The sequence below is a fragment of the Chenopodium album genome, chromosome 14 (genome assembly GCF_948465745.1).
Source record: "Chenopodium album chromosome 14, dcCheAlbu1.1, whole genome shotgun sequence".
NCBI classification, from domain to species: domain Eukaryota; kingdom Viridiplantae; phylum Streptophyta; class Magnoliopsida; order Caryophyllales; family Amaranthaceae; genus Chenopodium; species Chenopodium album.
The window spans coordinates 48,759,076-48,779,519 of NC_137847.1; the positions used below are offsets into that span (position 1 = coordinate 48,759,076).

Here is a 20,444-nt window from a genome sequence, read left to right on the forward strand (position 1 = left end):
ATTTGCTCATCATGTTAATTTTACAACTAAAATAATTTTTAATGATATGTTTAGCTAAGTTTGGTTAAATTTACATAAGTCCGATCATTAAATCTGATTAATAGAATACACCATGCACGAGTCATCCTTTTACATATATAATAAATCTCTTTCATTCTGATCTCGTATATGTTATGAACGTGTTGAGGAGCTAAAATAAATAACAACTAAAGGTGAAAAGAGTCAGTATAAACTAAAATTTTCAGGATTAATTTTATCTATAAATAAATGGACTACAAGCATAATTTTACATAATTTTTTTGCAAAGAAAGAAACTCATAAAATCAACCTCTTACTTACTCCCCCTTATCCCTAGATTTAATTAACCACTTAGTCTTGAAGTTTACATACAACAAATTAAAACAAAGTTTATAGACCCAACAAAATGTAGTAGAGGAGTGTGATTGGTAGCGCGATTAGCATTCCAAATATGACGCTGCATAGAAATTAGATAAAAATTAATAAACTAATTTAGATAATTAATTAAGAAAATTTGTGCATAAAGATAATTAATAGTATCTATTAGAGATATAATGCTTGTAATTACCCTGTGCTAAGAATATCAGGATGAACATTGTACTCCTTGGCGAATACAAAGGGAACTATTCCTTGTGGGAGTGCTGCCTGTGTTTTGTTCAACATGTTTAACCAAAAAAGACATGAGATTTACATTCAATAACATCTTTTTAATTAGGGGTAGAAGATGAACTAACGAATTTGATAAAACACAATGTACATATAAATACGTGTAAGATAAGAGAATATAAGAGATATAACTAAAATGAACTAAAAGTTATTTGACTCGTCACCAATTGATTTAGAGATAAAAGTTCGCTTAGATTTATAAATCCTTCAATCTCAACTTTTCAAGTTTTAGCCTCTTACTTGGGTAACACATGTATGCTCACATAACACCTGGCCTTAAACAAGGATAGTCTATTATAATGGAATTAATGAATCATGTATTGAGATGAATATTAACCTAAGTTTGCTAACTTATCATGGCATGTAGTAGCAACTTTTTGAAACGAATGCATGTGTGAATTGAGTAAACTCACTTATCAAAATGTAAATGAGAAAGGAGATAATAATGAAGTGATCAATCAAACCTAATTTTTAAGGAGTAAAAGAGGGTTATTTAATTTGTTAAAAATCTTAGTCCAATTATCTGATTAAATTGAGACGGTATGAGTATTACTAAAAAGAGGAGGTATTAATTTAATTTCAAGGCACATACACTAAACAAGATTAAGGATAATACGAAGTATGAAGTATAATTTCATAGAATAAATCAGTAAAAGGTTGATTAATAGCAAAAAAGAAAAAGGTGGAATAAAAGTGAGAAGTGACCTGGACGATGGCAACGTGTAAAAGAACGCCGCGAAGGCCAACAACAATGGAAGCAGCAGCCATGACAGCTGGGCCAGTTAGGAATCTTACTGCCATTGAAAATGTTGCTACCGAATTTCCACATGCTATTATCCTTGGTTGCAATGCCATGAACAATCCTGTATTTCATTTTTAATTACCCACAAAATTAATATCTTAATTTTAATTAACTTAATTAATCAAAACTGATCTTTTCTAAGTATATGCATATTCTATTGTTATGAAAATTCATGTAATGTAATACTGATTTTGTTCAAATTTAATTGTCATATCTATCAATAGTACGTGTAAATAAACTTAATTGATTCATACCGTACTTGGTACAAGCGAGTATTAATCAGTTTCAAAAAAAATGTACTCAATTCAAACATATATACACTCCTTTTAAATGCTTTGTGGTATAGAAAATAAGTAATTACTTTACTAAATATAAACTAGCATTTCTCATACACTAGTTAGCTCAGAAAGTGGTAGGTAACCGGTGGTAAGTATTTTAGGGGAAAATATTTAACTTATAGGAAGGTAAAAAATACCACTGTATGTATAGTAGTACTACTAAGACAACTTATACTTTAATGGTACATTATAATGTACCATGGTAGAGTAAGCTTTTTTCTAGAAAATTGCCAAATTTACATTTTTGCTCTCCTATATGTTTTGTAAATGCATAGCAACTAAGTTGTATATATTATTAAGGGATAAAGTGAAATAAAAAAATAAAAAAAACTCTACATAACACTTTGCTGGATCTTTTACCAAAACGGCTAATTTGATAAAAGTATTTACCAAAACGGCTAATTATAAAATTTAATTTCTAAACTAGCTAATTTATTAACTTGGAAGTAATTTATCTATTTCTTATTTTTCTTTGAACTTGTTTGGTTCACTTTATTATTTTTATAAATTTTTTTTTCGTTTTTCTTAATTTTCAAAAAGATTTTTTTTTAAGTTGGAAAATTTAAACAATATACAAAAATACGGAGTATGCAATAGTGGCAGAACTCTAATTTCGATCCCAAACAAAAAGCCCTAATTTTTCTTCTAGATCATATCAATCACAAAAATTTGAAATTTCAAGTAGTAATGTTTTGTCAAGACTATCGCAAATTATACTACGATAAGGGAAATAAAGTATTGTTCATCTTTTTTGGAGCAAATAAAATGATTCTATGGTCAACAGTTGTATAACTCTAGTTATTTATAATCAAGACTTAATTGTTCCTACTTGCTTTCTAAATTTTAGGCTTTTATCTTATTCTAATACACCTTTTCTCCATGTAAGTGCATTAGAAACTTTGGGCGTTTAGACCTTAATATATTTCTATCTTTATATGTGTTTTTTTTTTTTTTAATTTGTCAATTGGAAGTTTGGATCAATTTTTTTGAGTGATTGTTTACTTTGTGTAAATTTTTGAAAAATTGAGAATTGTTGCAAATATATTATGTTGAATGTTATTGTTCAAATTAATGGGATATTTTAAAGTATGGCATTAGAATTTCCCATAGAAAAACAAAATTCCAAATTTAAAAAAAAAAAAAGCTATTTTTTTAAATAAAACATTTTTTTAAAAAAAAAAAAAAGAAAAAAAAAACCATTATATGAACCAAATCGGTTGGTAGAAGTTCCCTCTTTGCTCTTCATTTAATTAATTCCTTTTTTATTTATTTCCTTATATCATGCATTTTCTAGATAAGTAGATATAAAATGTACTCTAAGATTTCCAAAGTATGATGGTGCCCAATTACATGATTCCAATAAGTATAGAGGGAAAATATTCTAATAATGAAAAGGCCCACGGTAAGACATGATTACAAGCACTAGGAAAAATAATTATATTGATGACATGCACTTGCATTAAGATCAGTTGGCTAATACTTGCTGGTTAACAACTTTTGACAATAAAAGTAAAGGGAAAAGAGAAGAGCGCATGTCTCCTGATCTGAAAAGCATAAAGTAGAGAAAGAGAAACACAAAGCTAAGAAATGTTGTGACTGACCTAGACTGAACATGGCCATGCCAAGCCCTGCATCCGACAATATCGATATCGACTTTGCTATTATGGCCGGCATCTCTACGTGATACCTATATCACACCACCATTACATATAACAAACCCACTGTGTGAGATCGAGTAACGTTACGTTACGTAATTAACTTTAAACAATAACATGTGTTTGATAAACAAACAGTAATAAATGACGATAACAGTAATAAATACTTATATTATATCGCCATATACACACATATAACAAACCTACATATGTGTTAGATCGAGTAACATTATGTTACGTGATTAACTTTAAGTAATAACGCGCGTTTGATAGACAGACATCAGTAATAAATGACAATAACAGTAATAAATTTACATTAAAAGGACATCACTTTTGTTCATGTAAAAACCCGTGCATGACTATATAGCACTTATCCACGACAATAAGTTCATGATTGAAAGTGAAATTCTAATTGCCACTTTAAAAGTTAACGTTGCATTATTGCATAGTTAATAACTTTAAGTAATAACGCATGTTTGATAAGGAGTGAGTGATAAATAACGATAACTGTAATGGATTACAAGCACGAGGTCATAACGACATTTGTTCAAATAACAACCACAACCCGCATGTGACTAGATTCAAGAATGTTGATCCAAATGATAGAAATTGGGCACATGCGGAAGTTTAATGGACTCGAATATCATACAACAATTTTATGTATTCATAAATTTCATCATAAGTTGTACAAACATGTTTGTGAGAGCTCATGTCTCTCACTCTCTTGATAGAACCCTTAGTTTCTATCAACCATTGGTGGAGCTCTTTTGATTAGCTCACTCCTTACATACTCATGCACACATAACATATTTATAGTGGTGATGTATCTAGATTTTTCTACATCAAATATCTTTGATATTTTACAAGATATTTCTATATACAAACCTTGTCCTAATTTTTCTAAACTTTCTAAACTACTCACTAGATTGCACATCTAGATTTTTCTACATTAATCTCTAACACCAAACACTTATATCCAAGGCAATAAATTCATGATGCAAATTAAAGTGAATTGAAGTTCCAAATAATATTGAATACGAGTAAAAGAAAAAAGGTACCTGAAGGAGACCAAAGACCAAGTAAGGCCAATTAAACTTGAATAAGTGTTGGGATTTCTAATAAGTTTCCTCCAAACCATGATGAGTATGAGTCTTGTCATAACACTAGCTGGTGGTAAAGTTTTGGGCTTTCCATCATCCACTTTCGCATGCTCTTTCATTTCTCCTTCCATTCCTCTATTTCCAAAGCTAAATTCATCTCCATTCATGTATTCTTCTTGATTATTATCTCTTCCACCCTCCACTATATTGGCCATTAAAAATATATTAAATTAAGTAATTAGTATTTTCTATAATTTTAATTGGTTGTACAATTTGAATAAGGATACATCTGATACGACAAATGAAAAAGAATTTATCTTAACACAGGTTTTTAAAGACAAAGAATAAACATTTAAACACGTTAATACAAAATAACTTAAAATATTCATATTATGACAATTAATTGTACATGTCCAACGGTTATACGAAATATTAAACATTTACGGATTTGTATCTTTTATTACTTTTAATATTACTTTTTGTAGCCGTGTAGGTATACGATGAGCACATACCTACCTTAAAAATACATAGACATACTCCGTATCTCAAAATAAAAAGATTAATTATGATTTATTTAAATATTGACAATATATTATACTCCGTGTTTTATTTATTTATTTTAAAAAAAAAAAAACATGATATGTTATGTGTAGAAGTAACTTTTAGAAGTCAAAACACTTTTCCAATGAGTACTCTTTACTCAAAATAACTATCCATGTAAAACTAGTTCCAATGATAACTAAAGTAAAAAAGAATTGAATTTTAATTTGCTACACCAAATACTTTTGATAATTAAAGTTCTATTTTCATTTCAACAATGAATAACAATTGTCTTTATATTATAATTGCACTAGTCATTCATACCATATCATTATTTCCACCTCATAAAACTCCATTTTCCAAATTGTCTTTTTATTTTCACTTGCAATATTTTGGAGTGAGTATCATTTACAAGATTCAAAAAATGCATGCGACATTGAAGAATCCAATGAAAGATGGGTCAATATATTGGGTAGGGACACTATCGGAATGGCAACATTATCTTACAAGTGATTAACAAAAAAAAAAAAAAAATATTAATTTCACAAAAATATCTAATCAAGCAAGGTAGTGAAAATAAAAAACGGTAACAATGATTGTAAACATTGCAACATGAATACATTCTCTATACATAATTAATAGTCACACATTAAGGTTCGGCAGTTTAAACTAATAACGGGACAATGAAATAGATATGGAGAGTAATAAGTACGTACCTTTACTAGGAGACACATTCATCCGAACTTCCTTAATAGACTGATCAGCTGCAACACCATAGTGATCATGCCCACCAAATACATCCGATACAGGGGAATTACCAGCACTCCATACAAACATATGAAGATCCTTCCCCGCTTCATCTCCACCCTTAGCCTTCTTCGCGGCCGCGTTACTATTAGTATTAGTATTTGTACTCGTGGTTGTTATCGTGTTCGTAATACTATTGGTTTTTGCAATTCCAGTACTACTATTATCCTTCTTAGTAGGAGAAAACATCCCTGGATTAGGCGCAGGATATTGTGTGTACTTCGGGTGCTGAGGCCTGTTACTATTACCCCCACTATCTTCCTCGAAGTTAGAAGGTCTTGGAGTGGGACCCCTAGAAGTGGTCAAACCTAACTCGTAAACATCTCCTGCACCAAAGTTTGACCTCCTTCCACCACCACCACCACCACCGGTCATCGAGTAGAAATCGGTGTGATTAAAACTTGACCCTCGCGGTGTTGGGTTCCTAGACGATTGTAACGAGTAAATTTCGGCATTGGTTAAATTCGACGGCCTAGGAGTCGTCGAAGAAAACCCGTGTGACCTTCTAGAGAAAATATCGGACCGTGACGCATTAGACCTGCGCACGGTCACGTGTAACTTTCCATCTTCTTTGATTTCGGCCTCGGTCTCCAGGACCTGCCGCCCGTCTAATGAGACGACATCGGAGTCGACATGGATTGACACGATGGAGGCGGCAGAGTCCGGAAACTGTTCGGATATCAGCATCCTAGCTGCTCGATATTCGAACATGAACAACATTAACGTGTACCAAATGATACATTGTAACACAACAATTTGTACCATTAGACTACCCGAAAAATCCCCGTACATTCCTTTTAATAAAGGGATACCCATAACAAGTGTGTTTGGAAGCGTTGACAATGAAAATAACGTGATCGTCCACTCGAGTGAACCGCGCTTGCTTACCCTACTCCAGATCGCAAGCGCGGTCAGGACGATCACCTTTTGAAGAGTATCCGCCGCGATGAACCTAAGGTTCATCGTGTACGGGTTATTACTCGAAATGAAATGGAACGAAAGAAGTGGAACCGCGAACAAAGCTACAAATCTATTAATACCCGAACATTGATCGGGACTAAAGATTTTCCACCACTTAACCGAACCGTAAGCGAGGATCATAGCCACGTAAAGCGGCACCATGGCCGTCATTACATGGTAGAAATCCAATAGAGTGATCATGGTCGTGTATTTTAATTTTCAACACCAGCAAGGAAATTTTCAATGGTAACCCAAATCGTCGCAGTTAGTTAGTTACTAGCTACCTCTAGCTAGCTAACATAACACGATATAGTATAGACAGATAGATAGATAGATGAAAATGGCGTTGTTTGTTTGTTTATACTGGTTGAAGGTAAGGGTAATGAGTAATGAGAAAAGATAATAATGGTGGTGGTGGAGATGATGATGAAGAAGGTGAATTGGGAAATGGAAGGGGGAGCATGTGGGGGTTTGGGTAAATGGGATAGATAGATAGATAGATGGGTGGGACTTGGGAGGAATTCAGAGCATGGGTTTTTGGCGTGGTATTCTTTTGAGTAATAATATAAATATACAACCAAGTACAATTTAGGACTACACAAAAATAATAGCCTAGTGTGAGTGTGAGTGTATGTGTGTGTTTGTGTGCTTTCAGAGTTGCGCGACTGCCAAAGCCTTGCACTTGCTACCCACCAAGAGGTTGTACTTGGGGGGGTGAGAGTTGGTGTATATTTTAATCCTAACTTTTATTCTTTCTTGTTTAATTTATTCTTTTTGTGTCATATACTTTTTCTTTTTCTTTTTTAATTGTAATATTTTAGATAGGATTGTTGAAGTTCTGGATTAATGGTTTTATAGTCATTAAGCTCTTATATGTGAGAGCTTTTTGAACTTAATTGATATATGTTAATGCAATATATATATATATATTAAATTTGGCTTTCTCTTCTCAAAAAAATTATATGGAAACAATAAGTTAATTTCATTCATGACTTTTTTATCACGCTGACTTTAACACCATAAGTAACCTAAATAATTAAAAGTCCTAACTTTGATGAAGGGCCTGTTCACATTTACTTAATTTCAGTTCAATTCAGTTCAGTTCAGCTCCGATCAGTTCAATTCAGTTCAATTCAGTTCAGTTCAGCTCTTAATTTCCCTCTCTCATAAAATATTCATTTCAGTTTAGTTCAATTCAGCTCCAATCACTTCAATTCAGTTTAGTTCAGCTCAGTTCAGTAAATGTGAACAGGCCCGAAGTACTATTTAGTTTTTGTTAATGATAGGATTTTCCTTTAGTTTTTTCAATTTTAGAGGTGATGAGGCTCAGATTGCATCACAAATTCCTATAAAGTTATAAGTTATAAGTTATTCGCGGTTATTGACAAAATATATTTACATGGTTGCTTGCAATTAAGCTTTATAATTCAACCATTTCTATAATTCCCTATGTATCTCTATGAATGCCCAAACGACCACTTGTTTTGTGTACAACCTAGCAACATGTAAATTTTAACTAAAGTACACAACAAAAAGTGTATCTACTTTCTACAATGTGGGTGATCGAGAGTAAAAGGCAATGTCCAACTTTGATCTATAGAATTAGGAGATATAAATTACTGTTTTAAATAGAGACATACATCATCATATATTATTTATTTTATTTTTTTGAGAAAAAAAAATGATTAATTATAGTAGAACTTGCCACTTTGCAGTAGTTTATATTTTTAGAATAGTGTGAGCGTTTATTCTCTTCAGCTTAATTTCAGTTCACTTTTTAATTTCTTTCTCTTATAAACAATTCAGTATAGTTAAGTTCAGCTTAACTCAGTTCAGTTCACTTGTATGATTTCAAACAAGAATAATTAAATTAGGCAAAGATGAATATCTGAAAATAAAAGCTCGTTTTATCTTTCTGAGCATATAGTTTTAATAGTTGAGTTATGCTGAGATATTATTAACAAAAGTTGAATATAATATAAAGGTAATGGTACTATTTTAATATTTGTGAAGCGGAGTTATATGAAGTTTTATCCATTAAAAGTGAAATAGTAAGTGGATGATAGACTTTATCTAACTAAGGAATGAAACTTTTATTTTAAAAAATAAAAGTGTATGTTAGAATATGCTTTTAATAACTTGAAAACATACTGTATTATGTAGGCTATGAAGTGTATATTAGAATATGCTTTTAAAAATCTGGCCTTGAATGCTAGGAAGGACTAGTTTTCTTATGTTGTTTTCTTGGTTGTCAAAAAAAAAAAAAAAAAAAAAAAAAAAGGCTGTGATTTTCTGTTTTGGAGCCTATTATGGTTTTGGAGTAGGAGTACTATATAAACTCCTTTAGAGATTAACCTAGCAACTTAATCTTTACTTCTTCAAGATCACAACAAACTCTTCTCTCGCCTATCTTGGCGTAACTAAGGTCTTGTTCTTTTGAACTGATATGATCTACTCTGCTAAACTCTGCTTTGCTTACTCAATCTGCTTACATTTACTTTTTCTGCACAGAAGCTTAAAAGAACAGGGCCTAACTAGTGAACGAAATGTAAAATTTATGTTCTAATTTTTGATTTCTACAGTATCATCTTTCTTTCTTGCATCCGTATTAACAATAGGTTTAAGCACAAGTGATGGAGGGAGTAATAATATTGTGCGGTAAAAGACAAAGCCAAGCTGAAATAAAGAGAATAATAATAGGGAATAATGATTTAGGGAGGTGGGAAATTGTCGTTTAGCCAATTGGTTTAAAGTAAGAGATGAATTTAGAAAGGGGAGTAGCATTGGTAAGTAAGTAGATGGCTCAACCATCAAGATATGACACATTAATTAAAAAAAAAAAAAGTGCTTTGTTTATGTAATAGAAAAAGAATTTTGGTTGGAAGTGGTGTGTCTGTAAGCTCTTGTTTGTAGAGCTTTTGATTTCATGTCTCTAACTACAAAGACACTTCCCTCGGCCATCCTACTCTTTCTTCTTGGATTCGCCCCCCTTTTTTCTTATTTTCGATAATCAATAACCAATAGTTGAGAGGTCTAATGTCTAGCTTCGCGTGTGCATTGTGCTCTATCATCTTCATTTATCTTTTTTTTTAAAAAAAATAATCACAACATTTTAACTGATAGTGCACATACATATAGTTTCTTTGTTTTCTTAACTTCTACTTAATTATCATAACAACTAATATGTTACATATTTTTACTTTAATTTTACAAAGAAGGATATAGAGAGAGTATGAGACCTATTAACTAGAAAGTGATCTCATATAATGGGTCCTTATATGATTAAAAACAATAAACATTAGTAGATTATCACAAAGAATAATGTAAAAGTTGATAAAATAAGAAAATTGGGTGGTAAATAAGAACTCAGAAAAACAAATTACAGGTTAAATTTATCAATACACAAGTTTGACTATTAATGTTTATTACTAATTTCTAGTAAAACTATTACGTACCAAATATTATGAATATATACGCTATCATTTTACTTGGACAAGAGGAAATGGAGAGGAAATGAGCTGAGGGAAGGGAAAAGGAACTGGAATAAGGTTTTTTGTTTGAATAAATTATTAGGGGAAAGAAAAAAAGGAGAGAGCCTAAAGAGAGGATCCATTAATAATCCTCCCTCTTTCATAACACCATCCTTTTAGGCTTTTACAATCGATAAAATAATGGAAACTCACCTCCCCTTTGAATAAAAATTTTTTAATAGAAGAAGAGGGAGAAATATCCTACATATAAGTCGGCAGTAGTTGGCACAAATTGATGCAAAAGAAGAACGATATAGTACGTATTTAAATCAATTATGAGTTTTAACAATCAGTTTAAATTTTTGGTTGAAAGGGTCCTCTAATAAAGAATACTCCGTAATGATTAACTTAGCTTGTATAATATAAGATGGGTGAAATACTCCACCTATTATCAATTCATTTTAGGGTACATAGTTGTACGGTTATACGAATTGCATTTAGTAAAATTCTCCTATTGTATGGTTGTATGTATGACCTATTGACCCTTTATCGGCAACCAAGATCCTGGCCAATGATCTCTTTCCATAAAATTCGTACAACAATTCTTTTTTACATTTAACTTTTTGGCCAAACCTCTCTTCTAATTCATTTTCAATCTAACAATGAACTAGATAAATTTCACTTAAAGATTACAAAGTTAATCTTACACCTAGATGCACTAAAAGCATGGTACCTGAAATAATTGATTTTTCGCTCATTTGATCAATTTTACTCATATTTAAAATGAACTAATAGATCAAATAGATAAATATCCTTCAATGCACTTAATTTTAGAGTACACGGCTCGCGTGTACCTAAAGATGGCTCTGGATCGTATCGGGTCGTGCCTCATGCCAGATCTATTGGAGTTAGCTCAGCCCACAAGTTTTGTGTCGTGTCTAAATTTTCAAAAGGTTGACTCGTGCACGGCCCATGCCTATGTGCAAACGTGCCAAACTGTGATGGGCTTGCGTGTCTAAGCAAAATTTCATCATTTTAGTGTGCTTTGACCTATTGATTAGGTCGTGCCGTGCCTTATCATGCTTCTCCCAAATGACGACAACTCACAGCTCAACACGCACAGTAACGTGTTATGTCGTCCCATTCTTTTTTTGTGTTGATCTAGCACAACCCAATGCCATTTTTAGGTGTACCTTCAATGTTCTCACCCCACACTCCCTAAGTTTATTTAATTGTATGACTAATCCAGGTCGTGCAATAATATTCGTTGCAAGTGAACTCAAGTACCAATTGTTTTAAGTAAAATCCTAAGAAATTTTAAATATCTCCACTAAAAAATATAACCAAATAGCCAAGTTAGGGCATATTCTTCCATGCATCCTCATGCATGTAGAATAGGTACAACACCCTTAAATGCAGGATATTCTGCATTAAACACATCCCAAACTCAAATCAATCAACACAACTCTTTGTTTCCTTTTTAAATTTTTTTTGTTTCCTTCTTCCAAATTAAATTCTCTCTCTTCTGTTTTCTTTCTTGTAATAATTTTGATCCAAATTATCATCAAATTTTTCAATATAATTTTCTTCTCCTCTGTTTTTCTCCTTTAATTTGTTCTTCATTTTCTCTTTGCTCTGTTTTTTTTTTCACTTTTATTTCACTTTTTTTATTGACTTTGTTTCTTACAATGTGGAATTGTTTTTTACAACATGAAATTAGTTGTTATTCCCGAATAGATCGTCAATGCAGATTAATGTTTTGTTTTGTTGATTTGTAATTAGGTTTTTTTTGTATGTTAGTTGGAATTGTATTTTTTTTTTTTTTTGGTTTGATTTTTGGTTAGCTTTGATCACTTTCGATTTATTATGTATGAATTATGTGTAAATTTCATTCTTCATGTTTTTTTTTTGTTCATAATTTTTATGTATGAATTTCGATTTAATATGTGGTGATTTTGTGCTTAATTTCGATTGATTTGGTTTTATCTGATTCTTTGAATCCATATGAATTGCATTTTGTTAGCTTCGATCAATTTGATCTGTGTATGAATTTCGATTAAAAATATGAATATGCCTTATAAATATGAACATGCATTAAAAATACGAATACATGCATTTTAGAAAATGAATATATGCATTCAAAATATGAACATATGCATTGGTTCATTTTTTGAATGCGTATAAACATAAGCATTTCAGAAGATGAAAATATACATAAAAAAATATATGAACATATGGATTTCAGAAAGTGAACATATACATTTTAGAAAGTTTACATAAGCATTCAAAATATGAACATAAGTATTTAAGAAAGTGAACATATGCATAAAAAATATGAACATATGCATTTCAGAAAGTGAACATAATCAAGCAAAATATGAACATATGCTTAGCTTCCCTAAAAGTGAACATAAGCTTTTCAGAAAGTGAACATAGGCATAAAATATATGATCACATGCATTTTAGAATAGATATATGATCATAGGCATGCTTTTCAGAAAGTGAACATAGACATAAAATATATGAACGCATGCATTTAATAAAGTGAACATAACCATTCAAAATATGAACATATTAATTGTTTTCCTTAGTGAATGCATAATGAATATGAACAGAAAATTTCACTAATTAACAGAAAATTTTCAAAGAACATAGTTTCGAAAAATTCACATAAATTCGGACAAAAATCACTGAAAATTTACCTTTTCTTGGGATAATCCTGTTGATTTTGCATCTCTTTTCGTATATCCATTGTTGACTTTTCAGTTTAGTGAAGTAAAATCATGTAGAGGAGAGAGAATGAAGTTTGGAGATAAACTTTTGAAAAATTAATGAGAGAGAAGTAAAATGATTTTTTCGTGTTAGGGAAGTGAGTCGAGTTTTGGTTTGGGCGAGTTTTGCAACTAGACTTTTTTATTGGGTCACTGTTGCACCTATCCTAGGTACATAAGGATGCATGTAAGACCAATTGCCAAGTTTGTTAAAGTGCTACTCATCCAATTTAATCTTTATGGTACAAGCTCTTCCGCAAACAATTTATGTTTAACCCAACACCAAGTAGGCCCAAGAACACGTTATAGGTTTTGAGTCATAATGAGAACAATTTATAGAACGTAGTATTGAACTCATGGTGAAGCAAGGATCATATGTTTTTCGTAGGAATGTGCACAAGTTTAAAATCGGACACTTATTACGAATTATTAAATTATTTTAGATATCCATTTCAATAATAATCAAATAGATGGTGTTGTTTGAAGATGTAATTCAAAATTAGATAATGGTATAAATGAAAGGGGTTCAAAGGGGTTATTTTGATTGTAACAACGCACATATCACATGGAAATTACAAATTAGATCTTTGCTTATTTTCTACTTTTAAATACATATTACACTAATAAATATCTATATCATATCAACTATGTTGTAATATCGCTCTTATGTTATCTTTTTTCTCAATCACCTTAATTTAATTAAGAGCATAAATAATCTATTAATTATAATTTTATAGTAATTCTACTTAACCTAGACATTCGGAAAAATTCACATAGCGAGTAAACTTGAAAAAAAAAAAAAAAAAGAAAAAAGAGAGAGAGAGAGAATTGGATTAGTTAAGCTACTTACGTATCATATTGTAACTTATAACAATACAACATACTCCGATAGTCCGATCCTTGAGTTACTACCACTCACTCACTCACTCACCAAGTACAATTACATTTATTTGATACTTCGGTACTTCTCCGACCAGCTATTATACATTACGCATTACTTTAATTGATGAAAGACACACATTCTACACAATCGTACATAGTTTTAGTAGTAAGCCTTTCCAAATGAAGATTTCTTTCCACGATTTTTGGCATAGTGTTCACAAATCATCACTCCACCATATACCCTAGCAGCTTGCACACTGTCAATAGTTCTCTCCCTTGGTGGACGATAGGCTTGGTATTGTGGTCGAGTTTGAGGTCGAGCCCTTGATCTTTGCTCTGATCTCTGCTGCTCGTAGAATTGGTCCAACGACATGAAGGCTTCCCTAGCAACATGAGGGGGAAGGGTAGGAGGCGCCATGTTAGTTTTCCTTGTGTATTATTAGAACTTGAAAATTAGAGAACGAAGATTTTTTAAATTTATTTGTTATATGAATTTATGTTGTTGAAAGATAGCAAGCTACCTTGCATGCATGGCCTTTAAATAGGCAATTAGAGAATCTAGTAATCTACCATATGTTGTGACTAATAATAGAGGTTATATTGCTATATTGCCTATATATATTCCATGTTGATAACTTTTTATATGATTTGAGGGGATAATACTTTGTACAAAGAATTAAGTTGTTGTAATACATCTCAATTATATATTGTGGTATATATACTTTCTCAACCTTTTATTTAGGTATTAAGTTATTACAAGTTCGTTCACATTGTAATACATGCATCTCAATTTTATATTGTGGTATAGATACCTTCTCAACTTTTTATTTAGGTGTTAAGTTATTACAAGTTCAATTTGTTCACATTGTAAATTTGAAATACATCTCAATTTTATATTGTGGTGTAAATATCTTCTCATCTTTTTGGTATTTAAGTTAATACAAGTTTGAGCACATTGTCATGGATACATGCCAACTACTTCAGGGGATGAACTTTATAAGAACTTTAGATTAACTCTAATCTATGTCAATATATACACTGCATTTGCAATAAGGTTTTCGGGTTGATTATATTATTTTAAATAAATTTTTTATTTTAGATTTGATCTGACTCGGTCATTCTAATTATCTTCTTGTTTTGACTGGCCTGTGATTATATTTGTATGCATATAAATAAAGCTTTTTTAAAAAAATAAATAAATAAACTTTTTCAAGTATGATTTTATTCATTCGTTGCATGCTAATATGTATTTTTTAATATTTAATTTTTTATGATTTTTATATTTATACAAAGTATATGGTATTTATAACAAGCAAAGTCAAATACAAAGATTTATTTTGGTCTGGTATATAATTTTATGGTGCAACGATTTTATGGTCTGATATCAATAACAATAATGTAATGAAATAAAGTGAAAAAAAAATTAGCATATCTTATCCTTTGTTGCATTCTTTCTCCGATTCGTAAAAAATCAATTCCAATATTCTTGAACGCGCAAAAAAAGTTATGTTACCTTCATTCTTATTTGTTTGGTTTTAATAATTTTTCTTTTTTTTTTTTTTTTTTTTTTTTTTGCATGAATCTCTCCCCCTTCATATCTATGAATAAGTCTAAAGAAATGAAAAGAACGAAACAAGAAAGGGAACATTTTGAGATCTCAAGTGGGAAGGAAGAGTTAAGGACAAGCTAATTAGATAAAATACACTTCTATCGATTATTTTCGAAGTACGAAGTGTAAAGTTTTGTTATTGAAAAATATTCCTAGTTTGTATAATTGAAAGATATGTGGAGAAAAGATCTTCCAAGAGAATAACACAATTTTTTTCCAAGATACGATTTTTTTTTTTCTTTGAAAGCTCCAAGACACTTCTCTTATCGACAACTTTCTACTAGCTAGAAAAATATAGGATATCTTAGAATGATCATGCATCTAGAACCCTTTTAAATTTCTTAGATTTCTATGTTATATTATATTGTATATATATTCGTATTATACTTTCTTCATTTCATTTTACTTCAAACATAGTGCATGTCATAATCCGGTTGTTTTTTTTTAAAAAAAAAAATAAAATAAAATTATGCTTACTAATTTTTTTTTTTTTTTTTACTATGTATTTGTATCATTTGTTTGCACAATTATCACCTCATAAATTTGAGTAACAATTGTTAAAGGACCAACTCAACCAAAAATATAAATAAATGGTTATTAAAGCTTAAAAGTCCAGTTTTTATACTTTATTATCAGCAATATCTTCAACTATGATCATATGCATATATGTCGATATTTTAAAAACTATACATCGAGATGAATCAAAACATGATATCACATGTAAATATTTTCTTTCCTCTAATGGAAAATTTAAAATGGAACTAATTTATTGATATAAAATATAATCATTTTATTGTTAAAAAAAAAAAAATTACAGTTTATAAAATATTTTATTTATCTTAATTGGAAACTAATGAAGAAATATAATACCGTAGTACTTATAGTTCAATTCTTCGTGATTCATATACACTAATCTCTTAAGGAAAAAAAAAATAGCATGTCTTGTGTACTGCTGGCCACACCATGTGGTTGTTTGTAAAAAAAAAAAAAAAAAGTAACCTCTATAACACTGACATAACCCCTGTAATTAGGGGTGTCCATTATTCGGATAAAAACCAAAATTCAATCCAATCCAAACCGAATTATCAATTCGGATCGGATCCAAACTTTAAATTGGATCGGATCGGATTGAATTGAATTTTTTTGAAAATTTGGATCGGATTGACCTTGTTCGGATCCAAAAAACCGAAAGAACCGAATTATGAAAGCGTTATTTTACAAAAAAAATATTGTTAATATTAATCATGTTAAACTATGTTTATGATTATAATATATTAATCATGTAAACCTATGTTTTCAATACTTATATAAATCATTTACTATTATACTTTCAAGATTTTCGAATTGGATTCAAATAACCGAATTATAATTCGGATTGGATTTGGTAAGTAATTCAGATCGGATTGGATTTGAAAATTCAAAATCGAAATTTATTTCAGATCGGATTGGATTTGGGCTAAATCCAAACCGAAAACCGAATGGACACCCCTACTTGTAACACTGATCAAATAAGCTCTATAACACGAACAAAGTAACCCCTGTAACATTGATCGAGTAACCCATGTAACACTGATCAAGTAACACTCATTATGACTGGCCACACGGTATGTTCAACCACTTATGAAAATTGTTGAAAAAAAAAAAAAAAAAACCTTGCAAATTACGATTAGGCATTTTGTAAATTTTATCTTTACAAAAAAATAAATGTGTGGGTTTAGGGTATTTATTTCGTTGGACCGTATCACACGTACTATCCTTAGTGTAGGGCCCAATGGACCGTTGGTGTCTTGATAGTGTTTGGAATTGAATTGACGTTTTCAGACTTCAAACATTAGTGATTGACTGCTTGATTTAACCACTTTAGCTTCATTAATTAATTAAGAATTAACAATACAAGTAATATATAAGCTAACTTCTAAACCACTATAGCCATAAGCTATGTATGACATGGCTATTGTTAGTTTAGATGAACTACTATAAGAGGGGGGGTGAATGGTAGTAGGTTCCAATCGCGGAACTTAAGCGGAAATAAACAATTAAAACGTAAAGGAACTTAAAGCACACAACAAGTTTTACGAGGAAACCATCCAGTGCCCAACTGGAAGTAAAACCTCAGCCCTATTGGGACTTATAAACAAATTCCACTATAATAGGCAACTCTCCTAGTACAACCTATTACACAGACCTTTGCTTTGCAAGTTCCACCACGGACACTTGACTATTTGATAGGACATCTCCGACCAGACCTAAGACACCTCTCAGGACCCTTTTTCTCCCTTTACCCAGGACACTTCTTAGGTGACCCAAGACACCTCTCAGGTTCCTTTCACTCACTGTGCACCCACAGCTACCACTCGAATTTTAGAGAATTCAAACTCATACACTTGCGTGAATTTAAGAGAATTCACAATCTCACCCTAAAATACAAAACACTCAAACCCTTTTCCCATTACAAGATCTTATTGAATATCCCTAAATACATATCTATGAATAAAGAGATAAAACTAATATGTTGGACACTCGAGACCTGTCTGGAACTCACTGGACGTACTATAACCAAAACCTGATAGGAACTTTGACCAGGAGAACTGACTTAGCTTCGTGGTGAAGGATAAAACCATTAAGCACGACCACTACACTTCGTCAGCCTCAACTTTGAATGAATACATATGAGCATATTTATAGTACACTCGAATTATTCATTTCATCTTGAAAAAGATAGATTTTCTGAAAAGATAAGTTTAAAAGATATTTTCTAAAAACAAGTTTTCCGAAAATATATCTTTTTGTTAAGAATAAAATCTGTCAATAATAATAAGATAAACTTAACATAAAATCAGATTTTATTCCAATCTTATCTTTTAGTTTAAAAATACTTTTTAAACAAAATTTATCTTTTTCCAAAAGGGATTTATTAGAAGATAAATATCTTTATTCAGTAAAACCAAATCCCTAAAAGATATGCACGTATTAGATAAATATATATATCATTAAAACCGACTTTTAACGACGTGCATACTTAAGTTCCTATTAGGTTCCTGAACTCTGACAGTCTCTGAGTTCCTGACAAGTCAGTCACTCTAATTTCATTAACTGTTTGGAGTTCACCTTGGTTCTATATAGACTTATTCCAGACCGACTTTTATGTCCAACATACTTACATGAATCCTAGAGCAATATACTTCTATTTCTCTGTCTTCATGTTGCTTCTCTGAAACTCTTGTTCTGGAATCCTGTAGTCTTGATATATTCTGAATCTTAGGGTTTGCCCCAGCATTACACCGGAACCAGGTCGTTACAACCCGTTTCAAAGTTCTTGTTAAGAAACTTCTGGAAGTTCCATTTCTGGAACTCTTCTTCTAACTTTACTTGTATCCTCATGGATTTTCTAAAGTTCCTCTGTTTCAGTTCCTACTTCAGCCCTCAACGCTTACTGAACCTGCAAACATCACAACACTAGAAAATCCTTGTTAAATGGAAGTTTGCTCAATTCTTAACATCATCATCAAAACCTCATAAGGGTCAACAAGTTGCCCCTTTTTAATGATGACAAACCGAGCAAACTTCTGAGGATAACAAAGTAACTCAGAAGGTTAGTTTTTTTCATTTATAAAAACAATAAATCAAACTAAACTAAATTAAAAGACTCCTACACATACATGACCTATATATGTGTAGGATACTTACCTTATGAAGCTAACATATGCAAACACATGTTTACATAGTTACCTTCATGGTTCCTTAGCCATCATCATGCTTATCAACCATAACACTTATCGTTGTTCTTGTTCCTCTATTGCTTATCCTATATTGCTCAAGTTCCTTACATATATACCTGTCATTACTCAGGTTCCTTGTATCCTGTTCCAAGCATAACTTGTTCTTTCTATGCACAACTTAATATACACGTTAGATAGATAATCATCATTAGTTTATAATCATCAAAACCTAATTGCTCAACAGCTATGGTACGGCGTACATGTATATATATAATCATATATTGAAGAGGTTACTAGTTCTATTCGTCCACCAAAGTGTACAAAAATGTAATGTTCCATGCTTTAATCGAGTAGTGGATGATCCGATGATGCAATACATTTGAATCAAAATGGACTACCGACCAAACAATTATCACTTGATATAGAATTCGAACAATGGTACAGAGTGATCAACAATTGATCCACTGTCATGTACGTAAAATACATGATAAAAGAGATACATTAAGACAAACAGCGGGCATATCGACTGAGTTGAAAACACAAATACACCTAAAAGAGATACAAGTATCATCCAATATGACACTTTAAGGAGCTAAGCCATCCTAGTTAGTATTGATTTCGTAGCACGATGTTCACATATCATGAAACCACTGTAAAACTGAGTTGCTTGAAAAGCGTCCATGGTATGTTCTCTTTGAGGAAAGACTTGATAATTTTGGTAATCATAGAGAAATTGGTAATTCCTACGACGATGAATTTGGTTTCTTAGCCTTTGTCCTCTTTGCTCTTCAAATTGCTCCAGGAGCATAAATGCTTCACTGCCAATTTTCTTAATGTTGGTAGAAGTTGCCATGATTTTAATTTCTTTTACTAAGCTTGCTAGTACGTATGGTGAATTGGTGGTGATGGTGGTTGGAACTCTTTATGAATGAATGATATACAAGTATATCTTTAGTCCCATGACTCTTTATAAATAATATACTTGTATGTAAATAGAGTAATAAGATGATTAATCTAATGTTGATAATATGTAAAATATGCTAGAATTTTTTAAGGGAGTCTTCTTTTTAAAAAGGATTAATTAGTATTTTTGTAAAGCACTTACCT

General features: G+C 31.3%; 1 protein-coding gene across 1 annotated transcript; it reads right to left on the reverse strand.

Moving 5' to 3' along the window:
* Nucleotides 1-228: 228 nt before the first annotated feature.
* Nucleotides 229-7,462, reverse strand: LOC145577403 (putative auxin efflux carrier component 1c). Its single transcript, XM_081634822.1, has 6 exons — nucleotides 5,836-7,462; nucleotides 4,538-4,781; nucleotides 3,426-3,511; nucleotides 1,390-1,547; nucleotides 587-663; nucleotides 229-475 (listed from the first exon to the last, which is right to left on the reverse strand). Exons 1-6 carry the CDS (start codon nucleotides 7,085-7,087, stop codon nucleotides 409-411), a joined length of 1,884 nt encoding a protein of 627 aa, XP_081490948.1. The 5' UTR covers nucleotides 7,088-7,462; the 3' UTR covers nucleotides 229-408.
* Between the last annotated feature and the right edge of the window lie 12,982 nt (nucleotides 7,463-20,444).

Coding starts and splice junctions, on each gene's coding strand:
- LOC145577403 (XM_081634822.1), bottom strand. CDS start 7,087: ATGATCACTCTATTGGATTTCTACCATGTAATGACGGCCATGGTGCCG. Junction 4,782..5,835: donor GAATGTGTCTCCTAGTAAAG/GTACGTACTTAT, acceptor TGGCCAATATAG/TGGAGGGTGGAAGAGATAAT. Junction 1,548..3,425: donor CATGGCCATGTTCAGTCTAG/GTCAGTCACAAC, acceptor AATGAAATACAG/GATTGTTCATGGCATTGCAA.